Source organism: Dipodomys ordii, unplaced genomic scaffold (genome assembly GCF_000151885.1).
Source record: "Dipodomys ordii isolate 6190 unplaced genomic scaffold, Dord_2.0 Scaffold3, whole genome shotgun sequence".
NCBI lineage: Eukaryota > Metazoa > Chordata > Mammalia > Rodentia > Heteromyidae > Dipodomys > Dipodomys ordii.
The window spans coordinates 35,009,211-35,025,216 of NW_012267219.1; the positions used below are offsets into that span (position 1 = coordinate 35,009,211).

The following is a 16,006-nucleotide window of genomic DNA, read 5'->3' on the forward strand; positions in this document are numbered from 1 at the left end:
CATTTAACGAATGTTGCCATTGGCTTTTGACTCACTTGAATTGTGGCAATTCAAGTGAAAATTCAAAAAGAACCAGAGAGCTATCAGATTGGAAACCTTAACATAGAAGGTGTAAGAAGGCTTCCCTGCCATCTGAAGACTAACAGACAGGAGGCATTGTCACTCTATCCTGCAACAGCCCAATAGCTATTGTGACCATAGTTTTCGCAGTTTGCTTTGCAGGGCCTATGAAGGTAAAGCATGAAAAACACGTGCTTTCAGTAACCCCTTTTACTGTGTTCTTGGGCTTGTAGAATGAGTGTGAGTGTAAGAAAGGATTTCGAGGAAATGGGATCGACTGTGAACCAATCATTTCATGCTTGGAACAGACGGAGAAATGCCATCCATTGGTAAGTTACTTGCCTAGTTTTCATTCACACAAATAAACTGAGGACTGTTGTTTGAAGCCAGCCTGGGCAGGAGACTCTTATCTCCAATTAATGGCTCAAAAAACAGAAATGGAGCTATGGCTTAAAGTGGTACAGCACTAGTCTTGAGCTAAAAAGCTCAAGGACAGCACCCAGGCCCTGAGTTCAAGCTCTATAACCAACCAAAAAAAAAAAGAAAGGAAGAAGGAAGGAAGGAAGGAAGGAAGGAAGGAAGGAAGGCACCATGTGCATCACTTCCTGTCACTATCAGAAAGTATCTGAAAAATCAGTTTAAAAAATAGAATGTATATGTGGGCTTATGGTTTAAGAGATTATATCTGTGGTCACTCAGCTTCATTTTTCTGGGCCCATGGGCAATGAGACAGGGTATCATGATGCCAAGCCTGTAGTGGAACAAAGCTGCTCATCATATCACAGACAGCCAGAGAGGAAGGGGCCGGAGCAATACACCCCCAAGCACACACGTATCACCCATCCCACCCCTATGACCTACTTCCTCCAACTAAGCTTAACCTTCAAAAGTGTCCTCCACCTCCCAAGACTGCCATGAAACTCTGAGCCCATCAGTAGCTTGCCCCATTGACAAATCAGCACTTCATGTTCCAGCCATGCCCCAAAGCCTCCCCTTTGAACATGTTGCCCTAGGGGCAAGCCCTTAACCACCCACCTGAGCCTTGAGGGGGACACTTCACATCCAAACCAGGACAGTGATTCATTACTAGTAATGAACAAAAGGAGTCCCTAAGCAGAATGTAAGCCGCTATTGCAATTTTCACTCCACTTCAAGCTGGGAAGAGCCCACTGGAGGTCAGTGGATAAAATATAGGACACCCCATTGGATTTGAATTTCAAATTCATAAAGAGTAAATCTGGGCTTGGGAGTATGGCTTAACTGCCAGAAGAATATGTTTTCAGCAAAAGTGTACCCCAAATACTACACGAGACAAGCTTATACTAACACATACTCATCCTTGGGCTGAAACTCAAAGCTACCAGTGTGTCCTGCATTCTTGATTTGCTAAATGTGGAAAGGATGGAAAGAATCTCATTGCGACAAAGTACACATTGCAGACAGAGGCTTCTGCCCACAACTGTAAAGGGTCTGCCTGCGCCATCGTTCAGCCCTGAGTCTGCAGTCTGACCATAAATAGGGCCTCCCAAGTGGAGATGTTTCACAGACATAACTCTGTTCTAATGCTCTTGTTAGGAAAACATGTCATTTCCCTCCTCTTGGTTCCCTCAGGCTACCTGTCGGTTTGTTTCTTCTGGTGTCTGGAGCTGTGTTTGTCAGGAGGGCTATGAAGGAGATGGTTTTTTGTGCTATGGAAATGCAGCCATGGTAAGTCACCTGTGAAGACTCAAAGTGCAGAGTGACAGAGATGATTCTTGGGTAAGATGCCTTGAACGTGCTCTGGATACATGCCCTGGGCTCCAGTTGGCATGAACCCAGCCCTGTCTCACAAATACCACGCATGCTTCCTGAGTCACTCCTTTCCCACTGGCTCCAGGCAGCCAACTTATTTGGAGCCTTCTGTACTCCAAGTCATCATGGTTCTGTGGTTACCCATCTATCTGTTTCCCAAACTTCCCAAATGAGAACCTAAGTGGCCTTAGCCAGACTGCCTGGACTCCCCTGTCTGAGTTGGTGGGTACCTCCCATGAGTGCTCCCTGAGCACCCTGCTCTTACCTCTATCAGGAGGTATGTGTGTGAGAAGCCCTCTGTGTACTGGGCATCTTAATAAGTCTTTACCATGCTGTAACATCTCATTTAAATTTATTACACCCATTTACAGGCCAGGAAACTAAGAGGCCAAGCAAATTTTCCCAAGGTCAATGGCTGTCTAAGGGCACAGGTGGCAGAGTGTTCTATCCATGTGGCATGGATCACACCAAATCGTTAGTGTCTCTACATTGTTTTCTCTCTCCCAGTACTGGACTGTAAACTCCAGGGGAAAGAGCATTCACAATCACTCCCAGATACCCCCATCACTTTTAAATGTTTGTCACCATGAGAAATAAGGCAGGGAACAGTGGGACCTGCTTATAATTTCAGCTATTCAAGTGGCACAGGTCGAAAGATCACAGTCTGGGGCCTGCCCCTGGAGAAAACATGAGACCCTATTTGAAAAGCAACAATAGAAAAAAGGAGGGGGGTAGAGGCATGGCTCAAGTGGTAGAGCCCCCATTACCACCACCACCCATTTCAATCTCCAGTACTAGGGAAGGAGGGGAGGGAGAGGGAGAGGGAAGGCTGGAGGGAAGGGAAGTGCAGGTGCCCCAGAACCTAGCTGTGATGAAACTTCTCGCTGTTTCTGTGTTCTTTCTTGTCTCTCCCTTGCATGAAATGAAAAAGGAATTATCGTTTCTCTCTGATGCAGTTATATTTAACCAATGGATAAATGTGAGTACCTTTGTTGCAATTTAAATCTGGCAGCCTGTACCATTTCAGAAAATTGGGATGTTTTTAATAGAAAACTCAGCCAGGTGCTGGTAGTTCACACCTATAATCTCAGGAGGCTGAGATCTGAGGATTGTGGTTCAAAGTCAGCCTGGGCAGTAAAGTCCATGAGATTCTTATATCCATGTAAGCATCACAAAAAGCCAGAGGTGGAGCTGTGGATCAAGTGTTAGAGTGCTAACCTTGAGCACAGAGAAGCTCAGGGACAGAGCCCAGGCCCGAGTTCAAGCACTAGACTGACACAAAAAAAGAAAAAGAAAAGCCAGGCATCCATGGCTCACGCCTGTAATCCTAGCTACTCAGGAGGCTGAGATCTGAGGATCACGGTTCAAAGCCAGCCTGGGCAGAAAAGTCCAAGAAACTCTTATCTCCAATAAACCACCAGAAAACTGGAAGTGGCGCTGTGGCTCAAGCGGTAGAGCACTTAAGTTATCTTGAGCTGAAGTGCATAGGGACAGTGTCCAAGCCCAGAGTTCAAACCCCACGACCGAGAAAAAAGAAAAAAAACAAACCTGAGACATCTAGTGAGAAGAAAAGGGATTGCCCCCCACACTGAGGCTCAGCCCTGACAGCACTCTAGAACCTCAGGAAGGACATTTCTACACACTCCTAACAGAGTCCACCCCAGACTCTGACTCTATCGGTCAGATATTTTCCCTAAGTGTCATGTATTTTAAAAGCTACCTAATGCTGCTCAGATGGAGCCAGGGCTGAGAATATACAGCCCAGGGCAAAGTCAAGGTCTTTTTTGAAAAGACTATCACAATTCATGTTGTAACTCACCGTGTCACCTTTGCATTTTTTTTTGTTTTTTTTTTGGCTGCCATCTGAGATGCTTTGCATGTGCTTAGCTCTCTGCTAAGCCCTTTTGGGCTTGGGGAGTTGACCCTTCACCTCCGGGAAGTATAATGGAGACTCCAATCTCCCTGCTCCATTGTCTACATCCCGTCCTCTGAATGGACCCTGGCATCTGGCCCAGCCACTATCAGTACAATGGTTCTCTGGCTTTACATTAGGAATATGTCGATAGACCCTTCCTGGTCAGTACCCACTCCTGGACAGCTCCCTGCTGCTTCCTGTCAGGCAAGACAATGGACTGCACCGTCTCTAGAGTATGCTGACATCCACCTAGACCCATCACACCCGCTCTCAGCCCACAAGCATGTGATTACACACCCGAGTGCTGGGTCTCATTCTTCTACCTGATCAGAGCAGTTTTCCCAACTCCACCTCCGATATTATAACCACCATTAGCTTGAACTTAGTACTCATGGGAGAATTTACACCAGAGTAATCAGCAAAGCTGACAAGCCAGGATTTGGGATTCCCAGGCACAAAAGTCCATGAAACTCTTACCTCCATGAAACAACTCAGAAAGGCAGAAGTGGAGTTGGGGCTCAAATGGTAGAGTGCTGGCCTTGAACAAGAAAGTTCAAAGACCTGAGTTCAGGACCTGAGTTCAAGTCCCAAGACCAGAACAAACAAACAAAAATAGTGCACACTTGACCACACACACACACACACACACACACACACACACACCAGTGCAACCTGATCAGAAAATTTAAAATTTGAAAGGGTCACACATTTTAAACAAAAAGAAAGACCATCAGCCAATGGCCGGGGTGGATTTGGGAAAGGGGCCTTCCTGCATCCCTGGAATTACATTACACGGGAAGTCTTCATCTCTGCCAAGCCTTTAGGTCCGCCCTGTTTGTTCCCTCATGTAGTCAGGTCACCTATTTCCCTCCTGTCATTCAGAATGCTTCTTTCCAATCCATGCTGTCTACCACCTTGAACCTCACTATCCTCGTGCCTTCAAAGCAAGCTATTGAGGACATGGACCCAAAGGAGAAGACCTTTTGGTTATCAAAGAACAATATAGAAGCCCTAATAAAGTAGGTGTAACTGATTCTGTTCTCCCTGGCACTCACCAATGTCAATGTGAACAGGTACCATAGCGGTTTAATGAAGAATCCCAGGGCCCTTCAGATCCATAGACTCAAGCACTTCTGGGATTCTTCTCCCTTCCCAACTATGGAACGAGTGAAGGTTTACTGACAGCTCATCCTGGACTAAGCACTGTCCTCGCCTCTTTCAACAACTAATACCCCCAAGAGACAGGCGCTATAATTATTGCCATCTTACAAATGTAGAAACTGAAGCTGTGGGTGGTTAATAACTCCAGACAAGGCTGCTAACTACAGAGAGGCATTTGAATTTTGAATATGGTAGTCTGGGTCCAGGGCTTATTCTTCTAATATGAAATAGTACTGATATTTACTTATAACCACTATGGTCTGCTATTTCAGACACCACATGCTGGTGGGCACATACAGAGTAGCAGATCTGCAAACCCTATCACCTTCTGACACAGTGGCAACATCTTTGCAGGGCAGCTTCCTTCGTCTGGACCAGGCAGATGGGGTAAGATGGATCAGTCACTGGGCTGTTTATAGTTGTAATATGCTCCTTTGCTTTGATATGGAAATTTCCAAATGTGTAAAAACAGAGAAAATAGAAGTGGGTATTACCCATTTGCATCAGTTAGCAACATAGATTCATACACATACCATGCTATACAGCGTAGTTCCCACTGATTGGCCCCAGTACTCCTCCTGACAGACAAGGAGAAAGCTGTACAATGCATATTTTGATTTTGATGTATAGTTATCTAAGAACCGGTAACCAATAGCCCATACATGGAGCCATTATAGTAACCCAAATTATAGTCATGATTATGTACCACTTTCGTGTATGAGCATGGATCCCCAGATCTCCATGCTGGAGGGGTGAATGGCAAAGGATGAGCTGAGCCCCAGAGAAACTCAACATTGTCACTGATGGAGTGTGTTAAGGACTCAGATTTTGAATCCCCTGGGGTACTCTGGATGCCTGGCTGTGTGTGACAGCCGATTACAGCGCTAGGGAAATTGCACATGGAATGAATGGGGATTCCACCAGAGAGGGCATGAGAACAGCATCCATCCAGTCCAAGAATCACTACTTGGAAAACATTCCACCTGCTCCTCAGTAGAGAGAGCACTGGGGAAGGAAGGAACCCAATGAGCTGTGTGGTTTATAGTAGAGACCAGAAACCACTTACAGGACCCCATGGATGTCTTTGATCATCTTATTTGGATAATTCTGGTGACATTTATGTTTTCATCTTAGTTTTGTTTTTAGTTTTAAAACTATGAGATAGGTTTATGGGTATAAAGACATAGGGAGCTGGGTGGAATATATGCTGATATACCATTACACAAATGGCTTAATGCTAATGATATTGTAACATAAATGAGATAGCTAGAAAAGAGGATTTGAGCATTGTCACCACAAAAAAATGAAAATGATTGAGCTTATGAAGAGCCTGAAGTGATCATTGCAGAATATACAAATGTGCTATAATATCACACTGAACCCCATAACTGTGTGTAACTATCCTTTATGCTTAACACATGTACAATATAATGTCTTCATCACGTGTGATGATTACTACAGCGTTGCCCATCTGTTGGTGTTTTAAACCATCAATTCTCTCCGCAATGCTAACTCAACGCCCACCCACCATAGGCAAGCATTGCCCATGCTTTAGAGATTCAAATATAAATCAGTCATGACCTTGAATTACAGGCACTAGCCATCAAAGACACATTTGTAATCAATTCATTCCTGTGTCATCTGATATCAGTGCCTTTGGTTAAAGACCAAAGAGATGTGCAAAGTCATTTGGAATGTTGCCTGCCTGGCTTTGCTCATGGAACTGGGGAGCTGCTGAGAGTGAGGCAAATCTCCTTCCTCATTCAGGGTCTCCAGGAGACCTTCAAATCAAGGTCATAGGTGAGAACAGAGGAGAGGACACCAGAGAAAGTAGACCTTAGTTGTCCTTGGTAGGGGGGTGGGAGGTGGGTAGGTTGGGTTTTAATTAGCCCCATTCCATGTGTAATGAATAGTACTAAAATGTGGCCAAGAAAGTCAACTCCAGTCTGTATGAGATTGTTACAGCTGCTCAACAAAGAGCCATAGCTCTACAATTTACTGTGAGTTGATTTTCTTACTGTTTTGAAGCTGAGAAGTCCGAGTCAATGTGTTGGCAGTTGGTTCCTTGTGAGCCCTGCGAGATGGAGCTGTTTTAGGCCGGTCTCCTTGTCAAGTGAACATCGTCCTTCCACAGCTGTCTCCATGGAGATTTCCTCTTTTTTGTCATCTGTGAGGCTTGAACTCAGAGACTGGGCACTGTCCCTGAGCTCTTTTGCTCAAGGCTAGTACTCTACCACTTTGAGCCACAGCTCCACTTCTGGTTTTTCTGGTGGTTCACTGAAGACAAGAGTCTCATAGATTTTCTTGCCCAGGCTGACTTTGAACCACAGTCCTTAGATATCAGCCTCTTAAGTAGGTAGGATTACAAGCATGAGCCATCAGCACCCTGCTATTTCTTCTTTTTAAGAACTATAATTATCTTGATTGGGACATCTAAAAAACTCGTTGCAGAGCACCTCTGTAAAGACTTTAAACTGCAATCAATTTTACAATCTGAGGTTCTGGGAGTTAATGCTTCAACATAAGAATTGTGGGAGTTGGGCTGGGAAGGTGGCTCAGTGGTAGAGCGCTTGCCTTGCATGCCTGAGGCCCTGGGTTCAATTCCTCAGCACCACATAAGCAAAAAGAAAAAAGCCGGAAGTGGCACTGTGGCTCAAGTGGTAGAGTGCTAGCCTTGAGCTGAAGAGCTGAGGGACAGCGCCCAGGCCCAGAGTTCAGGCCACGACTGGACCAAAAAAAAAAAAGAATTGTGGGAGTGTGGGACATACTTCAATCTACAACACTGTCTAGGTGTTTTTCAAAGTGCAGGATTAGTTTAACAAGCTCCAATCAACACTTCTTTAGTGAAACAGAATATAAACTGTTGAATGAAATTGACCATCCAAGAACTTTCCAGATTCCAGATAACTAGAGAATGTACTCTCTCATTGTGTGTGTGTGTGTGTGTGTGTGTGTGTGTGTGTGTGTGTGTGTGATGTCTAGTGAGCCACAATTTAAGGTGTCTCTTCTTGTGGGTTACAGTCCAAATGCATGTAAGTCCCTGCTTCTCAATTACCTAAGGTAATTCTGCCTCTGTATGCATTCACTAAAGACTCGCCCCCCCCCCGCCCCTACCGCACTGTGGTTTGCATTGCAGAACATCACAATTGGCGGTGCATCCATCCTTGATGGTGACAACGTAGCCACCAATGGAGTGATCCATGTCATCAACAAGGTAAAAGTCCCTCCTCCACACAGATGACATCTCTGCCCCATGCTACTCTCTTTCCTTTCCTACTTGGCAATGATTGGGGAAAATAAATAATATTTAGCCTTAGTATAAAAATAACCTGATCCTGCCACCAGTAGTTCACGCCTATAATCCTAGCTACTCAGGATGTTGATATCTGGAGGATTGAAGTTCAAAGGTAGCCCAGGCAACAGAAGTCCAAAAGACTCTATCTCAAATTAAGCAGTAAAATTCCAAACTGGAGATGGTTCAAGTGGCAGAGCAGAGCCCTAGCCAAGAATAAACAAGCTGAGCAAGAATGAGGCTCTGAGTTCAAACTCCAATATTGAAAAAAAAAAGTAACTTGGATTGTGTTTTATTACCTTTACTTTTAAATCATTTAGAAGGCAGGCGCCTGTGTCTCATGCCTGTAATCCTAGCTACTTAGGAGGCTGAGATCTGAGGCTCAAGATTTGAGGCCAGCCCAGGTAGGAAAGTTCATCAGACTCTTACCTCCTATTAGCCACCAAAAGGCAGGAGATGGAACTGTGGCCTTGAGTGAACAAGCTAAGGTACTGCACTGAGGCCCTGAGGTTAAGTTCTAGGACCAGCAAAGATAGATAGATCAATAGACAGATATAGATAGATAGACAGATACATACATACATAGACAGACAGACAGACAGACAAATAGTAAAAAGCCATTTAAAGCTCTCTTCCTTCAGTCAGCCCACAGACTCCACTATTATTTTCTCAGCCTGTATTCTGCAACAGGCCCTTTGCCAGCAGTGGCCACACATGCCTTTCCTTGTGGCACTATGTGAAAAGAGACAGGAGCACCCCGGCATAGGGAATTCCAGAATCAAGGACGGGGAGGGCTGGCGCTATATCATTGCTCACTCCCCTCTCTCCATTATCATACCTTCAGTGAAAATTGGGGAAAGAGTAGAAAAAGTCTTAGGAGATTTCCATTTTCTTCCAAGTCCCCATTCATCTGTATTCAGTGGTATCAAATACAATGAAAAGGCGCTGTATGCCACCCTGTAATTTTCGCTTACTATATTAGGACCTTCATTAGAAAATGAAAGTTAGAACTCATGGAGAAAGTATAAGGCTAGGAGGGAAAGGGATTAAATCATTGCATTTCAATTTAAATTGTTCTGACCTGGCCCTCCTTCTCACGCTTTGAGACTAAGCTCTAGAAAAGGTTAGCTATTTGTGGTCAGGAGAGAGGCCAGCTGTTTGAAAGTCCTGGCCTGCTGCTTTGTAAAGATCCTGTGGTCAGTCCTCCTTAACCAGTAAGTGATAAGATGCACCTTGTTTGTTTGTTTGTTTGTTTTATGGTACTGAGTATTGAACCCAGAGCATTGCACCTGCTAGGCAAGCACTTTGCCACTGAGCTATACCCCAGCCAGGCTTCGTTTTTCCATTTTGTTTTGAAAGTTTTAGCAAGGACTTATTTTAGCAAAATAGGATTCAAGTAGGGAAAAGTTGAAAAGAAAAAGAAACAATTTCTATTCCCCATGTAGGAAATGGGAGTTAAAGACTCCATTTTCCACCCCATTTTCATCACTTGGGAGAAACTGACTTCAGATACTACAAAGTAACAGTCTAGCCTCAAACCACAACCCCCCACAACTCCACTTTCCATATATCTAGGATTACAGGCAACTACTACCATGCCCGTCCTCAAAATTATTTTCAACAAGGGCAGCAGATTCGTTTGGGCTGCTTCAGTGATATCCTTTTCAAAGAAGACCCAGGTCTTAATCACAATTGTGAACCTACTGGCTGGCCTATAGTAGAAACTCAGTAAATATAGGCAGAAGGTGGGTTGGATGAGGAAAACACTCCAATGCTGTATTAATCCATCTAAGAACAAGAAGGTAGAAATAGTGATCATTAGCCATGCCAGCTTGCAAACTCAGATACCCGGATGGACTGGTGGGGAGGGGAGGAAAAATGAAGGAGAGGAGCAGATGAAAGGCATCAGGGCATGAGGTGGCCTGAGCTGACAGTGGCTACTGCTTTATCACTGGAAAGGCAGACTGAGGGCTTTAAAAAGAAATCCAGAATATTGCCAGATACTGGTGACTCAAGCCTGTAATCCAAGTGACTCAGGAGGCTGAGATCAGAGGATTAAGGTATGAAGTCAAAGTGGGCAAGAAAGTCTGTGAGACTCTTATCTCCCATTAACCACCCAAAAATAAGCCTGCAGTTCAAGTGATAGAGTGTCAGCCTTGAGGGGAAAAAAAAAAGCTAAGGACACTGCCTGGACCCTGAGTTCAAGCTCAGTACCAGTACTGGTACCAAAAAAAAGCTGATTTCTAAATCTACAAAAAGAAGTGAATAGGAATCCCACAGGTATATGAAAGCAGCAAATGCTACCAAATTTGTGCTAAACTGAATTTGGGGGCTTCCTGTCCCAGGTGCTGGTCCCCCTCAGAGGACTATCTGGCTACTTACCCAACCTGCTCACCCGGCTGGACCAGATGCCTGACTATTCCATCTTCCGGGGCTACATGATTGCAAGTACCACGTTCTCAGCATGACCCCCTTGCTTGTTGTCTGGGAAACAGGAATTCCTCACATGCTCTCGTCTTCCCTTTGCAGCAATACAACCTGGTGAATCAGGTTGAAGCGGCAGATGCCTACACTGTGTTTGCTCCCAATAACAATGCCATTGAGCGTTATGTCAAGGAGAAGAAGGTCTCAACTCTAGTAGGTATCAGAAACGTTAGCCAGGAAAGTGATTTCCTAGAAAGTCAAACATGCATCCTCAACAGGTCTCATTTCATCAGTCCTGTGCACTTCACTTTGCTCAAAACCTGCTGTCTAAGAAGGGTTTTTTTTCTTCTTTTCCTTTTCTTTTTTGTCTTGTTTGTTCATTTGTCCATCTTTGGGTGGGGGGGGGATAAGGGGAGCACAGGAAGGGAGGGACATATGGTGAACAGTTGAACATGAATTATACAATTTGTGGTCAGGGACAGGAGAGAAAACCTGAGAGAGAAGGAAAGGAAAGGAGAGAAGGTAATGTACTCATTACCTGACCTATGAAACAGTAACCCCTCTGTACATACCCTTTATAATAACAATTTAAAAAACCCTGCTTATCTAGACACACATAGAGATTTAATAGAGACTGGTGAGTATGGACCCACACACATGCATGCGCGCATGTGCGCACGTGCACACACACACACACACACACACACACACACACACACAGAAGCCTTCATCATGAAGACTGCCCTTCCTCCTCACCAATTCCTGAATGGTTTAAAATCATCTTCCCTAACCATTGTGTAGCACAGCTAAGTGCAGTCAGGAAGCTACAGAAGAGTCTTTGGACAAGTCAGGGTCCACCAGGAGACACAAGCCATACCAGTTATTCCGAGAGAATTTAAGTGTATACATTTGTTTGATGCTGGTGTCTGAGCATAGAGGGTTCTTGTGGGCTCAAAACCCAGAGGTCCAGAACATTGCCAGCTACTGTCTCTGATATGGGGAGGATAGGAGTAACAGAAAACGACCGTCAGAGTAGAGGAAGGGATTGGAGCAACCTTCTTCTTGCCTTCCCTGAAATATACTTCTATTCCTCTTCCTGTTCTCATTAAACTCAAATCTTGATTTTTCCAGGTGGGGATATAGGAAGTGTTGTTCACTGGGAAAAGACAGTAAGAAGACAGCAAGAGGGTAGGAAGGAGCCAAAAAAATGTAGAACCCACCTCTAGCTTTGCTGTAGAAAAGCCTGTCTGCCCTGCCCTTCTAGGCTGCCATCTTGGATAAGACTCAAGTACTCAAAGACACCGCCCCACAATCAGGCCGCACACACTCTCTCATTCCCATTGTCTAAGGCAGTTGGGAATGTAGGACTACCGCCATTACAGTAGCAGCTCTCTTGAGACCACTGCTGAGTGACCAGCCGCAGACCCTGGCTTGGGAGATCTCTCATACCTGAGTCACCCCAACCCAATATCCACACCACCTACAAGATACCCAGGTCAAGATCTTTGAGACATGCCCTTGAAATTCCTCTCGGGATCCCTGAGACACAGCAAGCTGAGCATGGGAATTCTCATCATAGATATTCTGCTCATAAGGATCCTCTTTATAATCCATCTCCAACATTCACACCCTCCATCTGGGTGTTTAAGTCACCTGACAAGTCTTGACCATCCTTCTTGGAAACTCTACACATTCTCTAAAGCAATCTCTTTCACAAGTTAACTATGTAATATTTTCTGTGTCCTGATGGCTTGGTCAAAACTTCCACTTGGACAAGCCACTGATACTCTTTGTCACCCCTGAGATGCTGGCTCAGTGGGACAGCCTGTAACCAACTGGGTGAGCTGGTGACTGACTTCCCTTATGTGTGGTGCAGGAAGAGGACATCATCCGGTACCATGTGGTCCTGGAGGAGAAGCTCCTGAAGAACGACCTGCACAATGGCATGCACCGGGAGACCATGCTGGGTTTCTCCTACCTCCTGGGCTTCTTTCTCCATGATGACCAGGTGTGTCCTTTTACTCATTACTCAGGAACAAGTATCTCAGACACTTCTCTTCCACACTGCCATGATCTCTGACTCCTGACCAACACGACAGGTATCTGAGTTCTACCACTAAGGGCTAAGCCAGATAGTCAAGTTTCACACTCATATACCTGGTGGTCAGCCCTCAGGTGACTGGTATTGCCCATGGATTGTGGTATTTTAATGCCTTAAGTCATAGATACCCTTTGGCCCTTGTACCAATACCCAGTAGACAGTCACCAAGTAGTCTCCCTGATAGAAGCCATCTAGAAGCTCAGCTAACTCTCAGGATGCACCACTGGTTCCAACAGTCCAAGACTAGTAGCCAAATGAATGGAAGTTATTAGCATTGCAGTCATAGAGATTTCAGAGCATAAGTCCCTGAGTTCAAGACCCAGTACACACACATACACACACACACACACACACACACACACACACACACACACACACACACAGAGGGAGAGAGAGAGTAGTGTTAAAGTAAGTTTCCACAAGAAATATTAGCAAAAACTAAGTTGTTATTTATGAGACACTGAAGAGTATATTGAAATGAAACCTTAACTGTAGAACCTTTAACCAATAATGTTATTTAATTCTTTTTGAAAAGTGCAATCTTAAAAAACACATAAACTTTTTAGGTGAAATATTTTTTAATCCAAAAAAAAGGCCTTTCCCACTCTTTATTCCATGGGAAATAATCTAACTCCAAATATTTTTCTCTGACTCCTATAAATAATTCTATCTATTGTGTCATGACTATGAAGAGGCCTTTGAAATATGTTTTCTTATTTTTTCAAGAATAGCAATTCTGTCATTGATAGAGAGCTTTCACTTTTGTTTTTATCTTTTATTTCAGTGGATAGAGATGAATATTCCAGTGCTGTTAGTTAAGTCCATTTTGGTGTTGTTACGTTTATTTTCCATTTATCCAAAAGTTCTTGGATATAGAGCAAGAATTATTTGTCAGTCCTGGGGCCTGAACTCTGGGCCTGGATGCTGTCCCTCAGCAAGAGCAAGAATTATTCTTATAATAGGAGATTTGCTTTTATAGGATAGTCATTGGCTTTTTCACCTGACAATGAAAGCATGGGGGAAATGCCTTCAGAATGAGTTGGTGTATTTATATCAAAATTATATAACAACCCATAATTCTCTGGATATGCCCTATGATGAAAACGATTCAGCCTTTTAAAGGCCAAATTAAACAACTTTATAACATCCAATGTTCTGCTCTTTGAGTATTTAAAAATAGCTCAGCATCATGGGATTCTTGAAATTTATGCTATCATCATCACTTGAGACTAAATAAGGTTTCCTGATGGTTTTCTAAATGTGTACAGACCTTCAAGTGCCTCTGTGTGGTGTTTAACCATAATTTATCCCATCATCCAAACAGAAATTCATTTGAAGCTGGGCATCACCATGCATGCATACCTCCTATAATGGGGGTAGAAGTAGGAAGATTATGGTCTGAAGCTGGTTGGGGTAAAAGCACAAGACTCTACCCAAAAACAACAATAGAATAAAAAGCTAAAAAGAAAAAACAAAACTATTTGGCAGCACATTTTCCTACCAAGCATAGGTCTTGAGTTCAATCCCTAGTACAGAGAGAGAGAGAGAGAAAAACAAGAATGAACAAGAAAGCTATCTGGCTGCAAGTAAACCAGAAAGGATGTTAGGATTCAGTCAAAATTCAAAATATAAGCACTTAGGATTATTTTCCTATTGCAGCAGTGGGAGTTTTCTGGGACCACCCTGCCAAGCACACTAACATAAAATATGAGGCAGTATTTTTTCAAACAAGCATAAACCTTTCCATCTGAGAGATGAGTAGCTATCTTAAAGACTATGTACAATACCCTCTTCCTTCTACATAAGAGAATTTTCAGTGCAGGTGGCCCAAGGCCACAGAGCTACATGTGACCAGATGCAGAGCTAAGCTTCACATTACCCTCTCCTAGGCCAGAGCTCTGTCATGTGCTATCTTCTGTCAGGAGGCTCCTGGAATATCTCCCAGTCTAAGTGATAGCTTCTATTCCCTTCTTCCCAATCTCCCTTCAAAACTCTTTCATAAAGTCTCACTCAACCCTCTTGTTCACAGCTCTATGTAAATGAGGCTCCAATAAACTACACCAATGTAGCCACTAACAAGGGCGTGATCCATGGCTTGGGGAAAGTTCTGGAAATTCAGAAGAATAGATGTGATATTAATGACACCACTATTGTACGAGTAAGTTATATTCAGAGCCGATGAGGTAACTGATGGGTTTGGGAATCTATTTTATAATTTCTTAAGCCCAAGAATATCCTATATGATATCTCATTTCAGCCTAAAAACTCCTCAGTGAGCATCTCTGATATCCTAGGCTGGGGTTTACAAGGCTACTTAGTTAAGTCACAATGGGTTGATCATTTGTCTCTGAACCTGGTCCAATTCACTCATTCAGCAAATGGGGATTGCTGTTATAGGAATTCAGATTTAAGTGAATAAATATGTCCACATCTCAAAGGGTTATTATAAGCACATCACAAGAAAAAGTCTGGTCCAATTCACTCATTCAGTAAATGGGGATTGCTGTTATAGGAATTCAGATTTAAGTGAATAAATATGTCCACATCTCAAAGGGTTATTATAGGCACATCACAAGAAAAAGTAATTGTTAAACATGCAAGACCCATAGTAAGCATCTGGTTCAGAGAACATCTGCAAGGTTGACCAGATGCCCCCCGCTGATTTTCAGCTCTATATGCTGAAATTTTTACCTTTGAATACTATGAAAATATATGTAACCTTATCTTCCACTAAAATTAATAACCTTAAAATTCCTCTCTGCCTCTGTTTTACCAAGGGAAAGTGTGGAGTGTGTCTCCAGCACCAGCCACCAATCTGCCCACTTGGCTCTAAGCCACTAGTAGTAAGTATTTTGTCTACTTGGGTGATATACTCTCTAAATCTAAGGGAGTCCAAATTAGAAAATGAATGCGGCCAGGCACTGATAGCTCACATCTGTAATCCTATCTACTCAGGAAGCTCATCTCTGAGGATCATGGTTCAAAGCCAATCCAGGCAGGAAAGTCCATGAGACACTTATCCCCAATTAGCCTCCAGAAAACCAGAAGTGCAGCTATGGCTCAAGTGGTAGAGTGTTAGCATTGAGCAAAAGAGCTCAGAGACACTGCCCAGGCCCCAGGTTCAAGCCCCAGGACTGGCACAAAAAAAAAAAGGAAAAAGGAAAAGAATGTGGTGCATTCTTCATCTTCACCAACCTTCACTCCTTCAGCATGTTTTCTTCTCATTCTACTTTGTTATATTCAGTAGTCTTTTTTTTTTTTT

The 16,006-nt window shown here is 43.7% G+C and overlaps 1 protein-coding gene across 1 annotated transcript in view; it reads left to right on the plus strand.

Moving 5' to 3' along the window:
- Stab2 (stabilin 2) overlaps positions 1–16,006 on the plus strand; it is a 143,538-nt gene that overhangs the window by 66,475 nt on the left and 61,057 nt on the right. The window contains exons 24-34 of the mRNA XM_013019092.1: positions 294–389; positions 1,672–1,767; positions 2,783–2,830; positions 4,649–4,785; positions 5,200–5,314; positions 8,064–8,141; positions 10,565–10,663; positions 10,749–10,856; positions 12,520–12,651; positions 14,774–14,902; positions 15,522–15,587. Coding sequence (XP_012874546.1) covers positions 294–389; positions 1,672–1,767; positions 2,783–2,830; positions 4,649–4,785; positions 5,200–5,314; positions 8,064–8,141; positions 10,565–10,663; positions 10,749–10,856; positions 12,520–12,651; positions 14,774–14,902; positions 15,522–15,587 — 1,104 coding nt within the window. The remainder of the gene's footprint in view (positions 1–293; positions 390–1,671; positions 1,768–2,782; positions 2,831–4,648; positions 4,786–5,199; positions 5,315–8,063; positions 8,142–10,564; positions 10,664–10,748; positions 10,857–12,519; positions 12,652–14,773; positions 14,903–15,521; positions 15,588–16,006) is intronic.